The 21983-nt window shown below is 39.9% G+C and overlaps 1 protein-coding gene across 4 annotated transcripts in view; it reads left to right on the top strand.

Annotated features, from left to right (window-relative positions):
- The window catches only part of rap1gapb (RAP1 GTPase activating protein b), a 161263-nt gene that overhangs the window by 81950 nt on the left and 57330 nt on the right, over positions 1-21983 (top strand). For 2 of the 4 annotated variants that reach the window (XM_088338941.1, XM_088338943.1), the window contains 2 exons: positions 16351-16461; positions 20061-20096. The exons of the other annotated variants lie outside the window; for them this stretch is intronic. In XM_088338941.1, the coding sequence (XP_088195067.1) occupies positions 16351-16461; positions 20061-20096 (147 nt within the window). The remainder of the gene's footprint in view (positions 1-16350; positions 16462-20060; positions 20097-21983) is intronic. 4 annotated transcript variants of the gene reach the window in all.

Below are 21983 nucleotides of genomic sequence, written 5' to 3'. Positions count from 1 at the left end.
GTGTTTCTGCAATTTCCGTCTGCTCTTCCCCGAGTAGGTTCTTGACAGCAATGAACTTGGCCTGCTTGTCGGTTAGCAGGACAATCATCCTCCACCCATTTTATTTCCTAATTGGATAAATAGGCATAGTCTCTTCCAATTGGCCCAAGAGTCCAAGACCCAGCCAGTTTTATTTGTATTTGTTGTATTACCTGCACTGAGGACAGTTATGTATGACTCGTAATTAAAATTCTGTAATAGGCGTATATGACGGTTTGCCAGGTGGACCCAAATCTAGGTAAGCAGATACAGATACAAATAAACATGCTCTTTGATAACCATCTAACCTCGAGCCCCAGTTTTCAGCCACAGTCCAGAATTTTATCTGTAAGTCATTCAGAATCAAACCCACGGCTATGCATCAGTTTGAAAGGTGGCACGGATGCCCCCACCCACTCTGCCATCGATGTCTCAGACCCCACAGATGTCCATAGCCTCTAACAAGGCCTGCACGGCCTTTCAACAGCCTGGGAGATAAATATAGATATTTGTGGTCTAAATCAAAGCACTGGAGGCTTAATCTTTTCTGTCTTACTGCATAAAATCCATTAAAATAAAATAAAAATACACAGACCAGACAGATAATCGCCGGAGAGGTTTATCTTGTTACCAGACACACTATTAAACAAACAATACAAAAACATTCGAAACTTCTCCTAAGATTTGAACATAGCCTCACTCTACTACTCCCCTTAGAGAAGTGTAATCGTCTCCAAATAAGAATAGTTATAAGCAATGATAAACATGGAGAACTTAAAGATACAGTGGTTTATCTACTCAAGAATATCTCTACATACAAAATTTTCAGGATACAGAGTACCTGAATGGGAAAATAATGCCTCTAGTTAAGGCATATCAGTATATTATAGTGAAGTTAAAAATACAGTATAGGATTTCCTGGACGTAAACTCTGCCTGGCAACCCAGTGCACATGCGTGGTCCCGGCATGCTCTTTGTGTCACCGTCACAATTCACTGTTCAGAGTTGAGTGACACCAAGGCGGAAAGGTTCGGCAAGAAAGCAGGAAGGAAGAAGCAAAATGTATATTGTTGGAACAGTTTGTCGGGAAGGATAGCGGAACAGAGCACGCAGACCTTTTGCTTTCTCAAATGCTAACAGCTCAACAGTTGGTAAAAATTAAAACCTTTTTTATTGGTAGTTTATTTATTAATATTAGTTTAGATGTGTTTGTATTTATATGTGCTTGAGCATTACTAGCCCATGGTTTGCAAATCAACGAACGGTAGTTGTCTGTGTCTCCATGGAGATTTGCACCGTATATAATTACTTCTCACTAATGAATGTTGTCTTTTAATCAAACTCCTGTTGAAACCATTCAATAGCGGCTTAATATTGAGTCAAAGGCTTTTGATGCCGATAGAGGAATTTGTCTGTGTGCGTGTGAGTATTTTAAAACACTCTGCAATTGATGTAAGATGGAGGGCATCTGGACAGCCATTGATTGAACTTGTTTTCTGATTATAATGGCTTTGGAGGGTAAATACTACTTAAAAAAACAAAACTTTATTCCTTTTATTTCAATGTTTTTCTTTATAAAATAAACGTGAGCAACTTGCCTCCTTTCCATTTAATGTATTTGGCAATGGATTGAACCAAACAACACCACGAAAGCCATATTCCATATGCATCAATGTACAGTAGTAATAGATTCAATATATGTAGTTGGATTGCCAACAAATAAATGGGGATTAAATTAAGCTAGCATCCATTTTACTTCCTTGAAAACCAAACTCCATTCTATTAAAGATTCTATAGCACTTATTTTCACACTGATACAACGATCTTGGTAGTCATTAATGCGGTACCACTCACAATTTGGACTTAACATTTCTTTCCCATTTGCAATCAAATGAAATTTAATATTTTTTATTCAACAAATACCTTTAAATCTCAATGTTTTTATTTCACTGATAATTGCATTTACTTTATGGAAATTTACCGCCCTTCTTGTATGAGGTTCCTGATTGTTCAATGGCCACTGGAAGATAAAAAGATACTAGTAGTTTGAGAGAACAAATCAAGATGTTCGACACATTTAACATGACCCCTACAATATTGTCTTTAATTACCTATATGTGCAATTTGAAAAAAAATCAGCTGTAAAGGTGAACAGTGTGACCATGTGAGTAGTATAGTAACCTCCACTATGGTTAATCAATTTATTAGGTTTGTCAATACTCAATGTACTCCAGAATGGAGAGTGATTTCTTTAGTGTGACTTTATTTTTAAAACTCCATGTTGTCAGATTCACTACCTCCTTGCTGCCTCATCCCCATCAAAGATGAGACCTACCAAGGAGGGAGCACAACAGCATAAAGCCCTTGTGTCAGGAGACCGGACCAGAACGGAGGCAGGAGGCAGGAAGGATGAACTCAGTCGCGTTTAGCAAAATAAAAGTCGTCCAACACTCAGGGACAAAACAAACAACACAGGCTTTAGTGGCAAACAGGAACTCAGACTAAGAATACTCACAAAACAGGTTTTTACTCAAAACGTGCAAACACAGGTTTCCTCAAGACAGACAGAACAGAATAATGCAGAACAGAAAATGCAATGAACCAGCAACCCGCAATACCCAAAACCCCCCTTAAGAAGCAAACACGCAAATTAGGCGATCTGCTTCAGCTGGTGCCCAGGGGGCGGGGCCAGCCAGTCGCCACGGCGACCATGCTGGCCATGACACCTTGGGCACAAAGAGATTGACTAAATCGCAAGGGTGTTCTGTTCATTTACCGAAATTGACTGTTTCCTAGCTCGAATGCCAGCATCTGGTCTGCTCCCTGGTGTGCTTCGTAGGGCAGACTATGGATCTAACCATAGAGCTACGAAATAGAGGAACCACAGCTATCCCAATTAGGCTACTATGGTTTAAAAGCTTTCAAATTTGTTGTGGATTGCCAATCCTTCTGACCCAGGTCAGCTGCAGGTTTACCTGTTTAGCCTCCAGTTATGGAATGAGGATAACCTCGTTTACAAGGGCTCAGGCCTTCAGCTCGCGTGTAGCTGCCATTCTATTGCGAACGCTAGGTGATCCCGAAGCAAAGTTCTTCTTGCTGGCGTCTTCAGTCACCCGCATTCGTTGAGGCCTTCGTATCGCTTGATACCTGATTACAAACAGACAAACGACGGCAGATAGAAAAAACATACGGAGAGTCATTAACACAGTCTAGAAAAGCAGTCAGAAAGACACTGTCGGCTTGGAATACCCCAGCAAATCCAACAACATTATGGAGGAAACCTTTCACCTGGGCCACCATCTTGTTTCGCAGCTATCAGTGCCTATCAATGCTGAATGTTTCATGAATCCCTTAACGGCCAGCTTGTCAGGGCACCACTTTCTGTAGTGTGTCTTGGGCAAGTACAGCCTGTTGGCACCCATCCCTCTCCTGGCCAGGTTTTGGGTAAGGGTTGGCTTCACCACATATAACCGGTTTCCATGGTCACCTGTAGCAGAAGAAGCCTCCTGATCTGACTTAGATACAGCACCTTCATCATCTGGTCGCCTTTGTTTTCCAGTGCACAGCGGAATCCCACTCTTCAGAGATGAGCCAGACCTCAGCATTTTCGGGTGGCTGATATTAATAATAACTCAACAGGTCCCTTGAAAATAGGAGTTACAGGCTCAGGTACAGTTTTATTCCTCAGGGCCATCACCACCCTTAACAAACGCACAAGACTGTGAAAATATACATATCTTGCCTATGTATAGAAAAATAAGAAAAACATATCTTATTTATTGTCTTATTTTTTAATTAGCTTGCTGCTAAATGTCATTTCACTACTTTTCTATTGTACTATTGTTCTGATTCACTTGAAACTTACCTTATAAATACGTTTGCCTATTTAGCCTGACATTGTTTGTATCTTTTCTTCTTTTAGTATGTATTACGTGTTAATCCTAGAGTGCGAAATCTAATCTTGTAAAAAATGTTCACTACCTTGTTATAAATACCAGAAAGACAAATCTAATGTTTTCTTTTTTTAAGTACTATTTCTGATGATAACCCACCCAGTCAATAGAACCAGTTCAGTCAGCATAGGATACAAAGCTATAAGACATCGTATGGAAGAAAGTCTTCTTTACAGATGATTTTTCTTTTTAACACATTCATGTTTCTTTTGAAATGAGACATGTGAAGGCCGCCATAGTGAGGTATAACTACAGACGATTTATTTCCCCCTGAAACCATTCAGACCTTTGCAACCATTGATTGACTTTCTTTGAAGTCTGTTTTTCATTCCGGGATGAGAATAATTCTGAAAGCATCAATGAGGTACTGGCTGAGAAGATGTATTGCTTTAGAAGCAAATCATTTGCATGCTTGCTCAAGGAAAAAAGGGGAAAGGCTGTGCCCTGTTGTGCAGACTTAATGAACTTGTGGAGCTGTGCAGCATTGCCTCATGGATATTAATGCGCTTCCTATTATTATTGTTTTTGTTCGAGAATGCTTTTTCGTGTGTACCGATGGGAGGGGTCGCCGGTTGAACGATTCCAACAATAAGGCTCTCATGCACCTCCACAACAATCCCATATGAAGATCGTATATTTATTTAAACCGTACGGGTCCTCCTTCTTGTCATACCACTAGCACTACGATGAAAGTTACACTGTGATTGACTCAGGGTTTTAATATGAATTCCATTTGTTTTATTTTCTATTGAAATAAAACTGAATTGCAGCTCACCTTGATTTATTAACGATTTATTTTGTGAATAAAAATACACATTGTTGCAAGCAAACAACTCATATTGCTTTTTACATTATATTGCCATGTTTTTTAAGCAAAATTTGTTACAATTAACACACTAAATGTGAAATGTATCACCCATCAAAAATATTTTAATGTAAACGGGTATATTGCCATGTAAAGAGGTGGAAATCTCAAGTATAACATATTGTTTTAAAACTGAATATTTAAAAAACGTTCAAACTATAAAAAAACACAAAACCATTGTAAAAACTTAAACTTGTCAAACATATGGGAAATATTAATTTTTTTGCCGGGCGGACAGAAGGTTGTATTTGGCTGCTTGGAGTGGTCGGTGGTCGGGAGCTGCAGTACCTATTTTACCCACCAGAGAGCAGTAGAGACCCCACAAGAGCAGACCACTCAAGAGCAGATGTTTATAATTTTGTTGGTCTTTATTGGGGCTGCCTTGACACAAAACCTAGCTAAAGACACATCCAGAGTACTAAAGTACAACTGTAAATTTTCAGGAAAATCAGAGCCTGGGTTACACACACATGCGCACATAAATTAGGCTTTAAAAAGTGGTTTAGGTTTTAATTTAGATTGATTTGAATTTGGATTACTAACAGGTTATATGATGATTAACTTCCCTGCTTTTCCTGCTTCCCTGCTAATTACCTTCAACGGTTTTTCAAGAAAATTTTCAATTTGCTGTTGAAATATTGAAATATGTCACTGCGCATATTGAGTTATGCATTCATTTAATTAAAAGCTTCTTTATTTATCTATCGTCTGAGCCGCTTATCTTCAGTAGGGTCACGGGGCTGCTGGAGGCCATCCCAGCCATCTTTGTGCAGTGGTCAGGGGACAACCTGAACTGATTGCCAGCCAGTCGCAGGGCACACAGAGACAGACAACTGACTTGCTCATTTACACCTAGGGACAATTTGGACTGGCCAATTAACCTGACATGCATGTTTTTATGTTCTTTACTTATTGAGTCCTAATTATGTTACTTAAATTGTGTTTTATTTTATGGTCAGGAAAGGCCCTATGTCTCATTGTCTATAACATTACCTCTTTGAGTGGATTACACAATGAGAGACAATAAACATCGGCTCATGAAATGTGTAAACAAGCACAATCCTGAGTGCCAGTGTAATAAATGACATCAAGCCAAGTTCAACTCATCCCTGTTTAACAAAATGCAATTGATTTCGTCAGGCAAATGATGATCGGTTTGAGCAAGATTTTTATCATCAGTAAAACAGTTCTCTGTTCAAATGCAAGACCCCTTCAATGCTTAATATGTAACATAGTCATCCATTTACAATCAGTTTATGGACTGCGTTTTTTGTATAAGTATGGTAAGCCACATTAGCATTGGCATTTGTGAATTTCTGCAACCATTTCCTGTAGCTACTGGAGTGCCCAGAATTTTCTGTAAATAAAACTTTCCAATGAACTGCTGAGGAAGAACATACACATGAAGAAAAGAAATGAAATGATCTGCATTTATATAGAGCTTTTCAAGTCAAGACTTCCCAAAGCGCTTTACATTGTGCTTCACATTTCCCAATAGCGGCCGTGCAGCCAAGTGAGGCGCTAACCTGCTTGTTGGGGGCATTAGGGGTTCAGTGTCTTACCCAAGGACACTTCGACATGTAACGCGGAGGAGCCGGGATTCGAACTGCGATCTCTTGATCCCAAGACGAGCGCTCTACCTCCTGAGCCACTGCCGCCCCAAAAGACGTACCTTAACATGCTTGTGTCGTTTTGAAGCTACTTTCCGACATATTTTGATGAGGAAAATGGCTTCTCTTCATGACTGACACATCAAGTCAATATCGAGTACACACAGGAGAACAACACGTTATTCAACCGCAGAAGATGGTGCTCAATCAGCACTCTACCAGACAATTCCTCAATATAAACCCCTTCTGGCTTCTTTCTTGTTTCTTTGGTAAAGAAGCACCCTGGTGGTTACAACGGTCTTTTTGACCTAACGTCACACCTCTTTATTGATGATTATTTTGCTGAGTATTGGGTTTCTCTTGCTGACATTATCTTTTTTGAAGTGTGAATTCCCCACTTAAAAGAGACATAGGCTGTCAGAAACTTTAAAAAAGGTAAACAAAATAATACAGTTCTGGGAACTTTATTATTGGCAGGGTGTCATGCCCAACTGTGAATACATACCGTAAAATACGGACTATAGAGCGCACCTGGTTATAAGCCGCACCCACCACTTTTTAAGTGATTTTCCACTTTTGTTCTTACACAAGCCGCACGTGTGTATAAGCCGCGTGCGCCCGCATTAAAACTTGTGACACGATCACAAGTTTAACCCAGACCAGGCTGTAAGTTCCACGATTGTGATTTTGTAGAGATTTAATGTTCTATATTCTTTATCAATTATCCATTATCCGTCAAATCACAATACTCTACAAAGCCAATAGGCCGATACACTTGCTCCCAGCCAAGAGGCTGAGTCAAAGTCCTAGCCTCCTAGACTCCTACCAACACAATCCAAAAGTCAATAGTACACAATCCTAGAACCACAGTCGGCATCATGAATGGAAAATGATACCTGTAATTAACGTATGATGTATGATGCAGACTTGTAAAGTCCGGGTCCCGTTGAAAGTTATCCAAGGAAACAAAATGTATATTTCCAAAGTTAAGGGTGGGAAAAATATATATCCATTATTGTCCGCTGCGAAGACACACAGATCTACCGGTAACTCAGCTTTACCCCACTTCCCATCAGCCCGCGTTTGCTCTGCCCCTTCTTTTTGATTTGCCCGTAGAACACATAACAGAATAAATTGCTAAAATAAATACATTACAAAAATATACAGTTGCAAGTACATATTATACATGGTTACACATATTTACGAAGAAAGACGGTACACCGAGAGAGTTTTCAAAGCTTTAATAATAATAATATAACTTTCATCCCAAACCGTGCCTTTGAAAGGTACCAACACGCTAGTAGGATCACGCTCGCAATGCATCAGACGTGCCTGTCAAAAAAAAAGCATCCCGTAATTGTAAAATTCACGGTAGATCGTCCTCAACTCCCTCCTCGTAACTATCGCCACCAAAAAAATACATGTTATTGCGTACAGTGCATTTTATTCTAATATAATTACAATTGACATCACTGAGTGTTTTGTACTCAGTCTACAAATGAGTTTTTTTTGCGGCACAATGTGTTTTTGGTACTAGACATCTGTATAAAAATGCCCATAATATGTAGTGTTAATATTTTTGGGTGTTTGTACTTAGGCATGGGTGCCACCAGGCTGTACTTGCCCTAGACACACCACAGGAAATGTTGCCCCTACGACACTAGTGGTTAAAGGATCAACCCACCCACCTAGTTTGTTATAGTTGGATGTCTTTTTGTCATTATAACAACTTAGTGAACATTGTTTACAATGAGATTAGACCTGGAACTGTCTTCTTCCATGTGTTTGTGTGATTCTGGTAGCGAGAGGTAGGTTTTCAAATTAAAATCTGAAAAGGATGAGTGGTTTGAAGTTTTTATTACAGACTATTCTGGGACCAAATGAGCTACAGGACTCGTCACTTGTGCAATGGCTAATGTGGTTTACCATCCTTCTCATACAAAAAGGGTAGTCCATAAGCTGAGTGTAAATCTATTAATAAGGGTAAATATTAATGGTTGAAGGGATGGTGGCTAGAGCACTGTTCTTCTGATGATAGCCTCCTACTTTCTGAGGAACTGGCTCAAATGAGTTTTGGTGGATCCCCGATCTTTATACGAGGTGAGGAATTGAACATGAAAATTCAGTATCGGTCTTTAGAAGCAAGGTTCTATCGGTTTCAGTAGTAAACAATAGTTATTTAGGATCCCTACTGTTTATACAAGGTCAATAATTGGACATAGAAGTTCGGCATCGGTCTCTAGGAGAAAGGTTTCAGTTATAAGTATTTGTAGAAAGAAACTGTTTTAATGCATCCCTATTTTATTACACAAGGTAAGTAATTGAACATAAAAATTAAGGATCAGGCTCTAGCAGTTATTGGTATCAGAATGGAAATACAGATATGATGCATCCTTATTTAAACAAAAAACAATTATTTTTTACAGAACATCAGACGCTCATATTGTTCCACATTATTTCATGCAATATTCACATTGTTGCATTTATGACAATCACACTTCTGGTAACCATTCTGAATACATACTTCACATTTCTATAAAAAAAAGCCTTGATTATTTTGAGCAATATTTGAGATTATGTCCTATGGCGTCTTGTAGTGTCATAAACAGTTTTTACTCAAATCTAAAATGAAACATTACTTTAATTTGTTGCCATTGTAAAAACCATGCGTATAACCAGCTAATTTTTAGGGGTGCTCAGCCAGACCCAAATTCAACCCAATCACAACCATAAATGAGTGCATTTTAAAAACACTCTTTGCCTTAATAAAGTAGAGTATAGGCTTAGATATCATGAAATACATACGTAAAACAAAACAAAAAATGTAAACAACACAACTGCCTCAAAATGGTTTGGTCCATTTGATTCCTAGCACCGCTCTGGCCCCACCTACCCGCTCCGCTTTGGCTAGGTCAGTGTCACTTCAGCATAGTGGCGAAGTATGTGGAGGCTCTGGTGTATAACGGTGAGAGTATATTAAACAGTAGTTATTTTTGACAACTATTTTACCACCGAATACCATGATTTTGTTATCATCAACAGATATAAGTCCTCATTTTAATTGCATTGAATCGAATGCACAATGATCATTGTTTCTATGTTTGTGGTCTTTCTCAGTAAAATGTAGGGTAGAATTGTGTTGAAGTGTTGAATAGCAGGCATCATTATCTAATATTTTTCTATGCTTCTTGTTGTCAGAGCCAGAACAGATCCAAACGGGTAACGTATCACACAAACTTTTATTGGGATATCTAGGAAGTCAGGTGCAAGGAAACAAACGCCAGCGATCCGGTGATCGCTGGACAGGAGGAGCAAGTAGCTCACGGGATTGGAGCGTGATTGGATTGCGGAAGGGAGTGGATTCGCCGGTGCAGGAGATCGGAGCGTGGTCCGTGGGCATAAACGGGTCGATAGCCGGAGCGGGAGATCAGAGCGTGGTCAATGGGCAAAAACGTGTCGATAGCCGGAGACGATCGGGAAATCAGGAGCAAACGAGTAGGATACTGATGTAGAGGGGACAGAGTAAAAGTGCTTGCCTTGCGTATGCGGAGGTTCGCTGACAGACTGACAAGGAGTGACTGGAGTACTGAGTTTTAGTAGGAGGGGAATCAATCAGGCAATGGGCAGCAGCTGGCGCCAAACAAGCGGGCACAGGTGAGGGCAATGAGTAGCCATGACACTTGTTCTGTTTGTGTATTTGTGTGTGTACTCTATTGGAAATAAATGAGTAAAAACTAGCCATGGAATGGTAATATTCTTTCTGCTTACCACAATGTGTAATGTTATGTTCACGTATGGTAAGTGACACTCCTGAACCATGTTGAATGATCCTAAATCACTTAAAGTGAAATTATTGTTACTTTTTTACCAGCTAGACACTGTGGGTGCTCAGTACCCCCAAAGCTCTTGACCAAAATTTGCTCCTGCCACAAACTTAGTCCCATCAAAAGCCTTACAATCGAAAAGTTAAATGACATAAACATAAATCTGTGATATTAAACAAAGTATTAGTTCAAATCATATTTACAGTATATTTCAGACTATCCTCTCATGGACCCTTCCCAATTGCTGCTATCAGGTACAGACTTTATTGTGTTTAACTAAGTGAATATAGAATGAACATGGTCTGCTCTTGGTGGTGAGCGGTGTTGCGGCTAGGAATGGGTAAGCGATATCATTTGACAGCTGCCAGAATGACTGAGTGGGAGAAACCCTGCTCTTGCTCAGCGTCATTTTGTCAAGTGAACCCAACAGCAGCTCAGTCTGGGATCTTGTGATGTCGCCAACAGTTTTATCTCAAATCTAAAACGAGGCTCTAAAAAGAACATGGTCAGAATGTCTGGTCTTGGTGGTGACATTTTACAAAATTAGGAAGTAGCATCAGTTCTATCTAAAAAGGTAAATCATGTGAAATTATATTTGACTGAGTAGAAGAAACCCTGCTCTTGCTCGTCCTCATCATATCAAGTGAACCCATTAGCAGCTCAGTCTGGGATCTTGTCTCATATTTAGACAGAGATCGACAGAGACAGTGGAGTAAGTCTGGATCCAGTCGCTGACTAAAACAACAACTCATAAGCAAGTAGGTTGTTGATTTGGAGATTTACTTTGTGGAAAATTATGCAGTCCTATTTTTTAACCAGCCAAACTAAACTATCGATCTGATCAACAACTCAGAAAATTAATGTACCGTAATCCCTTGGTTATCGCGGTGAATGGGGATGAGAATCCACTGTAAAACGTGCAAATCTGTGAAGTAGTGTTGCACCGTCATAAAAGCCCGCAATGGTCCAACTTACCTTGAGATGAGGCCCTTACAGAGTGACAGTATAGGACTGTGACAAAATGATAACTATAGATCTGCAAATAAAAACACAGAACACAGACTTGAAGTTGAGTATATTGTCTTTTTTTGTCGTTATACAAAAGTAGAATGAAATAAGAGGGCTTCTCCTTTCAGTGATAGAAAGCCGGCTGCACACGAGCATCAGGTGTCCTCGAATTGAGCAAGGTCTCCTCGATGATTAAAATACAACGGTCCCAAATAGAGTACGGTTTCCCACGTGTTGTACCTCCAGATCATCCATTTTATGGGTACGGATCAGGTGTTAGTAAGACACAGGCTCAGCAGGGGTGGCATAAGAAAATTGTTAGCCTAGCTGTAGCAGTATGCCGGAGCTGCAGCCTCACTGTCGTCTTTTCTCTGTTGACACTGCCTCAGTCACTCCACTATAATAATCCAGGGAGAATCCGTGAGGTGATCAACATTCCTGAGTGCTTTTCTGAAATACCTCATAGTCCGCTTTAATTGATACATTTCTTTTCAATGTAACGAGCCACTAAAAGCTAGTTGTCGCTATGCTCAGTTGCTTGTTGTGAGTGGGTGGTAGACACATTGACTGACACCATACAACCAGTCTATCACAGCCATGCACACAGACAGGCATGTCCAACCAACACACATGGACCTCCCTCACCTGCCGGCGTGATAGCATTTTCTATGTGATGTCTGCTCAGACCATATTGCATGATATATTGATATCAATAACAAAAAACACAATTCAATTTCGAAATTAGTGGAACAGTGAACCAGCAATAACCGAAGCGCGAAGTAGTGAGAGATCACTGTGTATCCTCCTGAATCAGGAGAGATGTCTCTAAAACAAACAACTGCAAGCACTATAAAAACACATACCAGGATGTAAAATGGCTTTTCAGTTTATGTTACACAAACACTACTGCCTTCTGTTGTCATAAATGGTTGTTCCACTGCTAGAAAACACGACTAATTTTGAAAAGGCTATCCAATGGATGACCAACAAGTGCCTGGCTTTTCTTAGCTAATTAATATTATGTGTTGTGTTAATAAGCGTCACTTTTTAACCCTTAATAATGACTGTAAATAAAATCCTCAAAGAGGGAGAAATAAACAGGATATGCAAAGACCAATACATCATGGAACAACGTACTGTATGTAGCATCATTTGCATACCATTTCCCATTTAATAATCAAATGGCTTTCTCATGACCTTTGAATAAGATTAAATCATTTCATTTAAATGGAAAACAAGTGAACAGACTCAGACCTTTTGATGAACCATAATAAAGTTCTTTCACTGACCACCAAGCCAGATGAACAAAATGTGGTTTTGTCCTGTCTCTGCCATCAAATATGTTATTTTTACATTTAATCTAGACGTCATCAGGATACAAAGCAATCCAGATGAATATATTACCAGTGGAACTGTAAATGTCGACATCTTGTCTTCTGATAAAATGTTTATTAGAAAGCATGTAAAGGTTAATGAGGTTCATTTTAATGTATGAAAAGTGCAATCCCTTTTTTCGTGTTGATCTGATTTTTTAATATATATATACCTGGAGTCACCAACCTTTTTGAAGGTGAATGTATTTCTTTGTAACTGAATAGTGCAAATGGTATGATTTTGATAAGCATTTTGACTATTTTCATGTCAAAACTGTTATTATTTTGTTATCACTGGTTGCTATCATCAACAGCAGGGCTGAGTCAAACACGAAAACCTACTGCAAAAGAGGGCATGGGCGATTACATATATACCTGATACAGTAATCCCTCGGTTATCGCGGTTAATGGGGACCAAGACCACCCGCGAAAACTGAAAATCCGCGAAGTAGCGGCGCCCCTTCAAAAATGCTTAAAAAAACGTATACGGGTATACAGTATACCCCCCCTGTCTACCTTACACCATATAGAATACGGGTAGAGAGAGAGAGAGAGAGAGTGAAATTCATGTTATAACAAAAAAAAAAATAGTAAAATATATTCTATGTACACGGAATAGGACTGCGGCAAAACCACTACAAACCATTCTGTATGATTGTATTAACCGCTCTCAACCACATGCAGCAATCGCAGTTTATTTAGCTTGTATACACTACCGGTTACATATTGAAAATAAAAACAGTGAAAATGTGATATTTGATGAGTGTTTGTGGAGCGTTTTGGGAAAGAACAGTTAAATAAATGGTCTGTGTTCATTTTAATGAAAGTGAAAGAGCTACCTTCTGACAATAACAACATACTTTAGCTAGCGGCATCGAACGGCTTTTACGACAAATACACGAAACCACACACAATTAGCCGTGTTTAGGTAGTACAAACAACCGCTCGCTTTTGGTATAATAACGTCAAACTTGAGATGAAATGTGATAGAAGAGAATATACTTACGTCGCGTTGCCGAGTTTCCTCCTTGATAAAGTGAGCGCCACATAAGAAGGGGGTGAGTTGGGAGGAGTTGAGGGGGGGTGCGAGCGAAGCGGCAATGACTAAGCATTGTGTCAGGGCCTCCCCCTCCCCTTCACCATAAGAGTGTCCACACCGTGTCCTCAGTTGACATAAGCACGCGCTCAATGGCGTCAAGTCAATAAATGCTTTTATTGAGAAGGTAAGGTAAATTTTTTTGACCCGCGAAGCTCTGAACCAGCAAAAGTCGAACCGCGAACTAGCGAGGTTCCACTGTATACCTAATTCTAAAAATATGTAGTCAACAGTTATTTTCAAAGATTGGTCATGTGCGCTAAGACACGTATTGCAGTTGTGATATTTTATGCCAGTTTAAAAACTGATTTTACCAACAACAACAACTTAATTTGATCTGAAACTTCAGTGGAACTGTTGAAATCTAGGCTTAAAATACGCTTCCATTCTATAGCTTATGAATGACCTATATTTCATGTTGACAATATCTGTGAAAAGTTTGTTATTGCAACATACGTTGCAGCCTGGTCATCCTGGAAGTGGGATGAGCTCATGTGCAGACCCTTCTCAAGGTTTCTTCATGTTGAGGTTTTTGAGTTTTTCCTTGCCCTTATGTAGATTGTAGATCAGGGGAAGAACTAATAATAGTCGGTCGTTTGCAATAATCTGTGGCCAGCCCTTTGAGACTCCTTGTGATAAAGGGCCAGGGTTGGGTAGGGTTACTTTAACTGGATTACTTTCAAGGCCTTTTGGATTACTCCAATACCAAATATGCTAATAAAAGACAAAAGAAACTAAATATGTGCAGGCTTGGGGAGTAACAGAATACATGGAACGGCAAAAACGATGTTGGCAAGCTGTTTGGATGTATTGTAAGTGTGCGCCAAATCAGAGTCTTTAGTCTCACTATTGTCCTCAGTCATGAGGCATGACAACTGCAGACACTCAGCACAATTATACATTCAAACATTGAATATTTGAATAATATTCTTAATATAATGTGAAGATTCTGTGATTTTGAAAAAGAATATCCCAAAATCCTCACAAAGTTTGCAGATAAACAATCAAACTCTGGACCTCGGCACAGTGGGGCTGCACGGTAACCACCAAGCTGCCATGCCACCGATAAATACATCCATTTAGTATATTTTTATTTCTTTATTTTCATGATGAATGGTGTGACACAGCCTCATTTGCCTACCCTGACTTTACATCACCACATTGGCTAATTCTAAAAATATTTACTTCGAGTTGTCATTGAGAAGGTCATGTATGCAAAGATCAGAGTAATGATTCCTTATGCAGTTAAAAAACAATTTCACTAGCATAAAACACCTTCTATATAGATTTGTCATTATTTGCATTTTATTTAAAGGTGTTGTCCAGAATTTGTAAGTTTGTTACTCTCTGCCACCATCTTCTGGCTTAAAGTCATGACCGTGGGCTCAGTCAGCTCATCCATCAAGCATGTGCATTTCATAGACACGCTCCCAAAAAAGATTTTTGGGGTTTGGGTTGGATTCTGGGATCTACTAGAAGTACGCCTTTTCTTACTCTTACCGTTTTCATGCTTCACTCACAAAAACTGTGATGACAAGCATAAAGTCACTCTCCTACTTACCAACCTCCCCCACCCTTCCCTTCCACCTAATGTGTTGCGTGTGCCGGAACAGAGTTGCTAAAAGTAAGAAGAAAGCAAATAGGCACGGTGGGAAATAATTGTAAAGGCTCTTTGAACTCAGTTGGGCATTGTTAACACCTAACTATTTGAGAAAATATTCCACTTTCAGCTTTTGAAGACAACTCCAATGACGCACCCCACTTTAAATTTCTTAGTTTTTCTTGTACCACGGACAGACTGAAGAGATATTTTCTTCCTCATGCCACGAGTCTCTTTAACTCCACCTAGCGGAGTAAAGGCCCACATTAAACCACACCCCCTTCATTGCATATTAATGTATTTTATTGCAATGTGTATTCTGTGTAGCACTATCTAGATACTGTATGTAACACGCTACAGTGGGTATTAGCACGTCACATTAGGTATTTGTATATAGTATTCTTTTTGCTTTATTATTGTATTGTTCTCAGCACAGGGATGCTGCTGGAAATGTGAATTTCCCTGCAGGGATGAATAAAGTATCTATCTATCTATCTAGAAAATCACAATTACCCAACACCGGTGAGCCATTTTTTGAACCGGTCCCAGTTTTCCTCAGGGCTTCCTGCTGCTTCAGTATGAACTTGACGAACCCAGTTTTCCTTTGTGCTTACACTTTTTGTATGAAATCCACATCCAAATAGTGCAGCATGAGGCTGATTGAAACACAATGTTGAGGTAATTAAGCTTAAGAAGACTTCCATTTGAAGTAGCCCCTCGTGCGCTCGCTCCAGAAAGGAAGATGAATGTGTCCATAATGTGATTCGACCAAAACGAGAAGTGCGCTGAACGCGTGTGCGTAAAAAACATCTGAGACATTTTGTTCCTCCTTTTCCTTTAACTTCCTGCAGTGCAAGTGTGTGTTATTCAAAAAGAGGAAGTGCAATCCCATTGTCACATTTCAACAGCAACCGTCTCGCTCCTCGAACGCCAACGCGTTGCTCCGACTCAAATTTCCTCCTGTTTTTTTTTTTTGTTTTGTTTTGTTTTGTTTGATCGACAGACCGTTATCGCTCGCCGTCGTTGCGCGACCATGATGACGAACACCTTCTCGTACGCGCTGCTCCACAGCGCCCCCCGCAGACCGCTGCTCAACAGGAGATGCCTGAGCGATGTGAGTATGTTTTTTTTTTTTTTTTTTCGTTCACCCCTTCAAAGGATCAGAGGTTGCTGCTGAATCCAGATGAGGCGTTTCAGCTCTTGTTTTGTCTGACCTCCTCGGGGGTGAACCCATGATGTGCTTGTGTGGTTCAAAGGTTGGAATAGCGGGAAGGATGTGGGGTGAGGCGGTGAGGTCAAGCTGAGCATCAAAATCGGGAGGCCAGCGGTGGGCGCAAAATGTCACAGTCTGAAGATAAGCATTACATAAAAACTGAACTAAAAAAATACTCAATTGTTTCTTTCCAAGATAGGCAACAACCTCATATTCCATATCTATAATGCTAACCACCACAAAACCTCCTGAGCCACATTTGCCACGCGTTTTACTGCAATTATTACTACTAAGTTAAAGCCGAGTACCGATGCCAGGTAGTGGTACCTCTTTACATGAGCACATCTGACCATGAGAATTTCAATATACGATCCGCATACGATAGAAAATCTAGGTGAAGAGCATTACCAGAGGCTACCACAAGAGACTGCCTGAGACCCACCTTTCATGACTGCTCACCACCAGGATCAGCTGGTTCCAGTTTGCACATGCAAACTACTATAGCAGTGTTCTCGTTTGCCCGCGTCCCTGCGTCCTAGACGCATCATTTTTGCTGGGGACGCATGGTCTCAAATCAACGTGCGTCCCCGGGACGCATCTTTTTTGACACAAAATTGTCATTATTACCCGATAACATATTTTTTAAACAAAGATTTACTGCACTCCAAACTTTTTGTCAGGCAGATCCGGCAGATGTTGTTTTGGTCTCGCGCTCTTCTGTTCAACAGCAAGCCCTGACATGAAGACAAGACGACTATGAAGATAATTATTACAACTAGTATGTAAAGCAGGGGTCGGGAACCTATGGCCCACAAGCCTTATATGGCTTTTTTAATGAGTACATACTGTATGTCTCAGAGACTAAATTCAAGCCATACAAAATGTCCCAAGTTGTTTTAACTTTGCGTGAGCAAAAACTATTGTGGTGCACTCAAAGCAAAGTCAGCAAAAAATACTTTGGGTACTGCTCAGTATATATAAAGTACATTTCGAATTATAGTTGACAGTCATGGTGTCACACTGACAAACCATGTTTTGATTATACATCACTGAGGAATCCTTCATATGGAAGCTCATTAAATAATCCATGTTCACGGTTAAGACACTTTATTATGAAAATCCACATAAAAAAAAATTAAACATCCCGAAACACCAGCAGAGCACCTATAACAATTTGATTGGTTGAGCCGTAGGGATGGGTGGTGCTATGCACAGAGTGCAAGCCATCTGCGCCAAAGGTAATACGGTGGAATCCTCGTTTACAGAATGTTGTGACATTTTTACCAAATAACACTTGGAAACCATTATTTATGACGAAAAAGACGTTCAAAATAAGCCTTAACACGCTTAAGTTACTGCGGGAGGGAGAAAAACTTAGAGTGTTATGTTTATATTGTCACGAGACCGGACCAGGATGGAGGCAGGAGGCAGGAAGGATGAACTCATTCGCGTTAACGATCATTACTTTTATTTAGCAAAATATAAGTTGTCCAACACTCAGGGACAAAACAAAACAAAAACAGGCTTACAGGCAAACAGGAACTCAGACTAGGAATACTAACAAAACAGGCTTTAACTCAGAACGTGCAAACACAGGTTTCCTCAAGGACAAACAGAACAGATAATGCAGAACAGAAAACGCAATGAACCAGCAACCCGCAATACCCACAACCCGCCCTTAAAAAGCACACACGCAGATTAGATGATCTGCTCCAGCCGGTGCCCAGGGGGCGGGGCCAGCCAGTCACCACGGCGACCATGCTGGCAATGACATATATGGGATACAGGCTTTGTCATTTTTATTTTTTCAAATATTTTATCAAATCATCAAACCTCACACAGTTAAATAAAATGTTTTGAAGAATAAGCTTTTAACTGCAGGGCGAGTTTAGTGGTTTTGTTGAATTTTGACTTCAAAAATATGGTGTGGCTTTTCCAACCAAACACAATCCCCCTTCCCCAAATAAATTTTCATGCTTTTAGGTCCCTTTGAGTAAAAATGATTCCCGACCTCTGATGTAAGGTATTACTGTCCTGAAGGTCTACAAATAAAAAGTGAGGCACACACTTCTCTTGCCAAAAGGCAGAGGACGGTCGTTAGACCAAGTATTCTGATTTGGCGCACGTGTCAGCCCTCAGCAGTGGATTTAGTGAACGTATTCGCAAGGTAACAGCAAGTCAAGCCATCCAGTATTTTTTACTTTCATCTAATTTTTCATAATGGAGGGTTACTATTATACTATCTATTGATGCTTTCATTCTAAAGGAGCAATTTGACAACACATTACTGTCCTGAGTAAATGCAGAGTGAGGCACGCAATTCTGTTGCCTCAAGGCAGAGGGCGATAGTGACACCCAGGATTTTGATTTGGCGCACAAATCAAAAACTGTCAAGCCATCCAGCATGTTTTGTCTCATTGTCTCATTGCATCCACGTTTTTCAGCATAAGGGATTACCTATTTATTATCTCTTGATGCTTGTATTTGATTTATATATAGATTATATTTATATATATATATATATATATATATATATATATATATTGGCACAGTTCTGAGGTCGTGGGAACCTCCTGCGTGGGTTCAAATCCAGCTACCGGCCTTACTGTGCGGAGTTTGTATGTTCTCCCCTTGCGTGGGTTTCCTCCGGGCACTCCGGTTTTCCTCCCACATTCCAAAGACATGCATTTCAGGTGAATTGGCCGGTCCAAATTGTCCCTATGTGTGAATCAGCGAGTGAGTTGTCTGTCCCCGTGTGCCCTGCGATTGGCTGGCAACCAGTTCAGGATGTCCCCTGCCCACTGCCCGACGATTGCTGGGATGGGCTCCAGCACCCCCGCGACCCTACTGAGGATAAGCGGTGCAGCTAATGAGATGAGATGAGATATATATATATGCGTGTGTGTGTGTGTGTGTGTGTTTCCGCGATGGTCCTTAGTAAATTGAAGATGTCATGTGGAAACATCAGCCTGGCATTCAGTCCGCTTGTGTTACATGGTAAACAAACTGGCCCGAGTAACTGCAAGCATTTGGCCAGATGTGCCCGTCTGCTCATGTCTGAGCTCTTTCAACATTCATAGACCACATACGGGGACATTCAAAGTGTGTAATTCTTTTTAAGCTTATCAACTTTTTTATTAAATGAAAAAGCAAAAATCAAAATCTGCATCCGTCCCAGTTTAACAGATTGTAGTAATATAAAACGGATAAGTATCCTGCGCCTAATTAGTTGTAAAAGAAGCTCCTGAGAGCTTTTGAGGATTGTTTTATCCCTGAAGAGCCGCTTGTTTACAATGTTTGCCTTTAAGGGTGTAGAGAGAATTCCAAAAATGACATTTCTAAAGAGTGGAGAGATTTCAAATTCGGTGCCCGGGAGCCTTGAGGCTGCGATAAACGTTGAGTGAAGACCGAAGGGAAATTATATCAAAACAAGTCTAAAACCCATCCTTGTGTGTCAACTTTCTCCCCTACCCCCTCAACCCCCAACATTCCCACTTCAGACCTCGGACCTGTTTGCCATGATCGAGAGGATGCAGGTACTGTAAGTGGCTTTTTCGCCGGCTGAAGCACGCCACTTCCTCCAACTATAATCAAACGCCTTTCTCCGAATTTCACGCCCAAAATGCAATTTATTCCTCCCTTGAGTCACCCGCCTGCCTTTCCTGCTCCTTTAGTATTCCGGACAACCTGCAGCTGCAACGTTTACGCATCACTGTAACTCTCAATTTGCCTTTCATGTGTGTTTTATATTTGCTGGCTTTCCGCCTTTTTGCTTGCAATCACTTGTTTCAAGGACTGCTTTTATCCATGAAAACCTTTAGGTTTTGTTTTTCTCTGCCATCGACATTCCAGGAGCAGGGTTATTTATTGTGGTTAAAATAAATTCATTTTTTAACAGATAGGAGAGTATTACATTTATTGAGGGGGGGTTCTCCCCTACGCGACGTGAATGATTAAGCGAACGACATCTTTTGAAGCGTCAATTGTTTCATTTGTCTTTATCTTGCCCCACTGGATGTGATCTATAAAGAACGGCAAGATTGCTGATGAGAAAACCTCAACAGGCTCAGTGACACAAATCCTGAAAGGAGAAGAGTGCAAGAATGGCGCATAAATATTCATCAATAGGTAGTTTGTTACACAGTACACATGTTGGGCTCTCCATCTCTGAAGATGACCCGTAATACTAGACTGAAGTATCCGTGAATTCAATACTGCAGTTCCACGTATTGTTTTTTGTGATCCATGTGTACTATTTTACTGTGACCCTGGTTACAATTAAACAAAATTATTGTCATTTGAATTATAGACCATAGAGCCCTCAATGGCAGGCAATGGGTTAATCTCCCAATATTTTAAAATAATATCTGCTTGAGCCGTGATATAAAACTACTATAAGATAAGTGATATATCCACCCTGAAATGAGTGGTACACTGGTACTTAAGTTCAAAATGAAAAGACAGACTACTTAACACTACAGCATATTAAAAAAAAGCAAACAACAACAGGCTATCATTAACGCAAAAATTAACAGAAAGCAAACTAGGTTTGCCAGCACAAATACAGAGAAATATACAAAGAAAGTAAAATGCAATGTTTAGTACAAAACAAAAACGCAAACAAGAAAAGGCTACTGCAAACACACAAAACAAGACAAAGAAATAAACCATCACAAGCACAAAAAGGAAAACATAACAGGAAGCAAACAAGAAAAGGCTATTACAATCATAAAAGAATAGCATAAAGAAAATAATTTAAAAAAAAAAAAAGAAAAAGCTGAGCCAAATACATAAAACCCCAAAACACAAAGAGAAAGCAAAAAAAAACCACAAAAGCATCTTGAACACAAAAAGAAAAACACGCAAAATGAACAAAGAAAAGGATCCCACTTATGAAAATAACACAAATTTGACAAACCAAACCACACAAAAAGGCTGTTACAAACACACACAACAAAGAAAACCTAACAGCAGGCAAAGAAAAGAAAAGCTCAAATTCAAGAAAACAACCAGAAAAACCCTTCAAACACAGAAAGCAATAATAGGCATCTTAAACTCAAAAAACACAGAACAATCAAAAATCTCATACACAAAAATAAAAACACAGGCACAACATATCAAACCGACTACAATATCCTATAACCAACACAAAAATATTTGAAATGAGTGGGGGGGCGTGACATAAGAAGGAAAACAGACAATAAAACAGACAATAAAACATTAACATGATCACTTAGAGGAAACAAAAACGGACCAATGATTGCAATGGCGTAAAGAAAACACACAAAACACATTCCAATCATCAAAATAAGAAAAGGGTAGCTTGTATTGAGGACCGAACTTGCTACAAATAAAAAAGGTTGGTTGGTTGGTTGGTTGGTTGGTCCGTTAGGTTGGATGGTTGGTTGGTTGGTTGGTTGATT

The sequence above is a fragment of the Urocampus carinirostris genome, chromosome 6, assembly GCF_059441175.1.
Source record: "Urocampus carinirostris isolate Australia breed hairy pipefish chromosome 6, RoL_Ucar_1.0, whole genome shotgun sequence".
In the NCBI taxonomy this organism is placed as follows: Eukaryota; Metazoa; Chordata; class Actinopteri; order Syngnathiformes; family Syngnathidae; genus Urocampus; species Urocampus carinirostris.
This window is presented reverse-complemented; position numbering and strand designations above follow the sequence as displayed.